Source organism: Penaeus chinensis, chromosome 20 (genome assembly GCF_019202785.1).
Source record: "Penaeus chinensis breed Huanghai No. 1 chromosome 20, ASM1920278v2, whole genome shotgun sequence".
Taxonomy (NCBI): domain Eukaryota; kingdom Metazoa; phylum Arthropoda; class Malacostraca; order Decapoda; family Penaeidae; genus Penaeus; species Penaeus chinensis.
The window spans coordinates 18,505,902-18,508,401 of NC_061838.1; the positions used below are offsets into that span (position 1 = coordinate 18,505,902).

Consider the following 2,500-nt stretch of genomic DNA (forward strand, 5'->3'; position numbering starts at 1 on the left):
TATTATTATTATTATTATCATGATCATCATCATCATCATTATCATCATCATCATCATCATTATTATCATCATTATCATCATCATCATCATCATCATCATTATCATCATCATTATCATCATCATCATCATCATCATCATCATCATTATCATCATCATTATCATCATCATCATCATTATCATCATCATCATCATCATCATCATCATTATTATTATCATCATCATTATCATTGCTATTATTATCATTATCATCGTCATTATCATTATTATCATTATTATCAATATTATTGTTATTATTATCATTATCATTATCATTCCTCTTCTTCGAGGCATGTGTAATGAAGTAGTCAGTTTGTGCACATTTATTATTTACAACACAAGCCAAGGAGGGGGGGAGGGGAGGGGAAGGAAAGGGGGAGAAAGAGGGGAGAAGTGGGCTTAAAGAGAAAAAAAAATGGGTAAGCAGAAACGGAAAGGAAGAAAGAGGGAGAAAGAGGGGAGAGGGAGATAGAGAGGAGAAGTGTGCTTAAAGAGAGAAAAACATGAGTAAGAAGAAACGGAAAGGACTTAAAGAAGAAAAAGGGAAAAGGATAAGGAAAAAAGAAGAAGGGAGAGAAGGCTCAGAGAAAAATAGAAAGATGGAAGAGAGAAGGAGGAGTATAAGGGAGAGAAGGAGGAGGGGGAGTTTAAGGAGGAAGTGGGAGGGAAGGAGTGAATTTTAGGAAGATTAGGAGGGATGGCAGAGCGGAAGAGGGAAAGAAGGGGAGGAGAAGGAGATGGAAAGAAGGGGAGGAGAAGGAGATGGAAAGGAAGAGGGAGAGAGGAGGTGAAAAGTACAAGGAGGTGGGTGAAAGAAGGAGAGAGGAGTACGTCTATTTTTATCTTGTTCCTATCATTACTATTATCTTTATTGTTATCATTATCATTGTTGTCGTTGATGTGATTATCGTTATTGATATTATTCTTTATCATTATGCCTCATCATCAACATACCTGTATTGTTGGTGTTGCCAGTGCACTTTCACATTTATCATCATCACCAGTATCACAATCATCTTCACTGTCAGTTTAATCATCATCATTTTCATTGCGTCACACTCATGCCTTGAAGGTTTCTCCCTATGTCGTCGGAGAAAGTGTGGGCCCGAAAAGGATTACGCGAAATTAGTCTGTCTGTTGTGATTCATCTTGGTTGAATTTTGCTTTAATGATGATACTGAAGATAGTGAGCGCAATGATAGTGACATCGATAGTGAAGGTAATAACAGAAATGAGACAGGCAGTATTAATTATAGTGGATAACCATGTGACTGTTAATGATATTAGTGGCAATGATGAAGGTAATTATGGAAATAGAAGTGATGATTATGATACTAATTAAACACGTAATGATGATGATGATGATAAGAAGGGGTCTAATAGGAAATATGACAATAATGATATTTATAATTGCTCTTCAATTATAATTTTCATAATGAAAATGAATATGATTATGATGATAGTATTGATAATAGTAGTGGCCCTAGTATTATTAACCATACTGTGCTGCTTATAATGAGAGTAATAGGGATAATAGTAATGCTTACAAAATTATGATAATGATCGTAGTAATAATGATGTTTATACAGGGGCAATAAATTCCGTAGCTATAAAAAAAAGTCGTTTATTCTACTACAAATCAATTTTTGTTATAATTTTTTCTTTGGATTCTTATGAAAGGGTCATCTTCATGTTTCGTGTAGGTGACAGTAGTGTGTATATGTGTGCAACTATTGAAACGAAATGCGGCCAACAACGCTTGTACTCTTTCCCCAACGGAGGCAACAAAAGGCTAACAAAAGATCGCGTCCCGGCCCCTCCTCACACGAGGGACGGCTGGTTCACGCCGGAGAAGTTCTCGATGCCGGCCACGACCGCGCCCCCGACCGCGTCGTTGGTCGTGCGCGCCAGCCCGCCCACGGCCTCCACGAGGTTGCGCGTGGCGCCCACGGCGCTCTCGCCCGCCCGGACGACCTGCTCGCCCGCGCCCTCGCTCAGGTTGGTCACGAAGGTGCCCGAGCTGTTCACCACGCCCTGCGTCGCGTCGAAGGAGGCGCGCGTGGCGTCGGCGGCCATGCGGCCCGCCGCGCGCACGCTGTTGGCGGCGAAGTCGTTGGCGGACTCGGCGACGCCCTGGAAGCCCTGCAGGGCGCGCACTGCCGTGTCCCTGAAGGCGGCGTTGACCTGCATAGCTGTGTTAGCGCCCGTGGACATTGCGGTGGACGCCATGTCGCGCAGCTGCTGCCCGAGGGCCTGCGCTGTGGACAGCGCGCCCTGGGCGAAGGCGGCGGCGATGCCTGACGCCTGACCCAGGGCGTCTGTGAGCCCGAGGTCGCCCTGGGGCCGCGCCTCAGCCACCGCCGCCAGCAGGAGCGCCGCCGCCGCGAACAGGAGCACCTTGCGGGACATCATCTGAAAAGGGCGAGGGCGTTAGGCAGGGATACCGTTGGACACCGATCTTTCT

At 45.0% G+C, this 2,500-nt stretch overlaps 1 protein-coding gene across 1 annotated transcript in view; it reads right to left on the bottom strand.

The window, feature by feature from the left end:
* Positions 1 to 1,649: 1,649 nt before the first annotated feature.
* The window catches only part of LOC125036248, a 5,709-nt gene continuing 4,858 nt past the window's right edge, over positions 1,650 to 2,500 (bottom strand). The window contains exon 2 of the mRNA XM_047628723.1: positions 1,650 to 2,448. Coding sequence (XP_047484679.1) covers positions 1,858 to 2,448 — 591 coding nt within the window. The 3' untranslated portion in view covers positions 1,650 to 1,857. The remainder of the gene's footprint in view (positions 2,449 to 2,500) is intronic.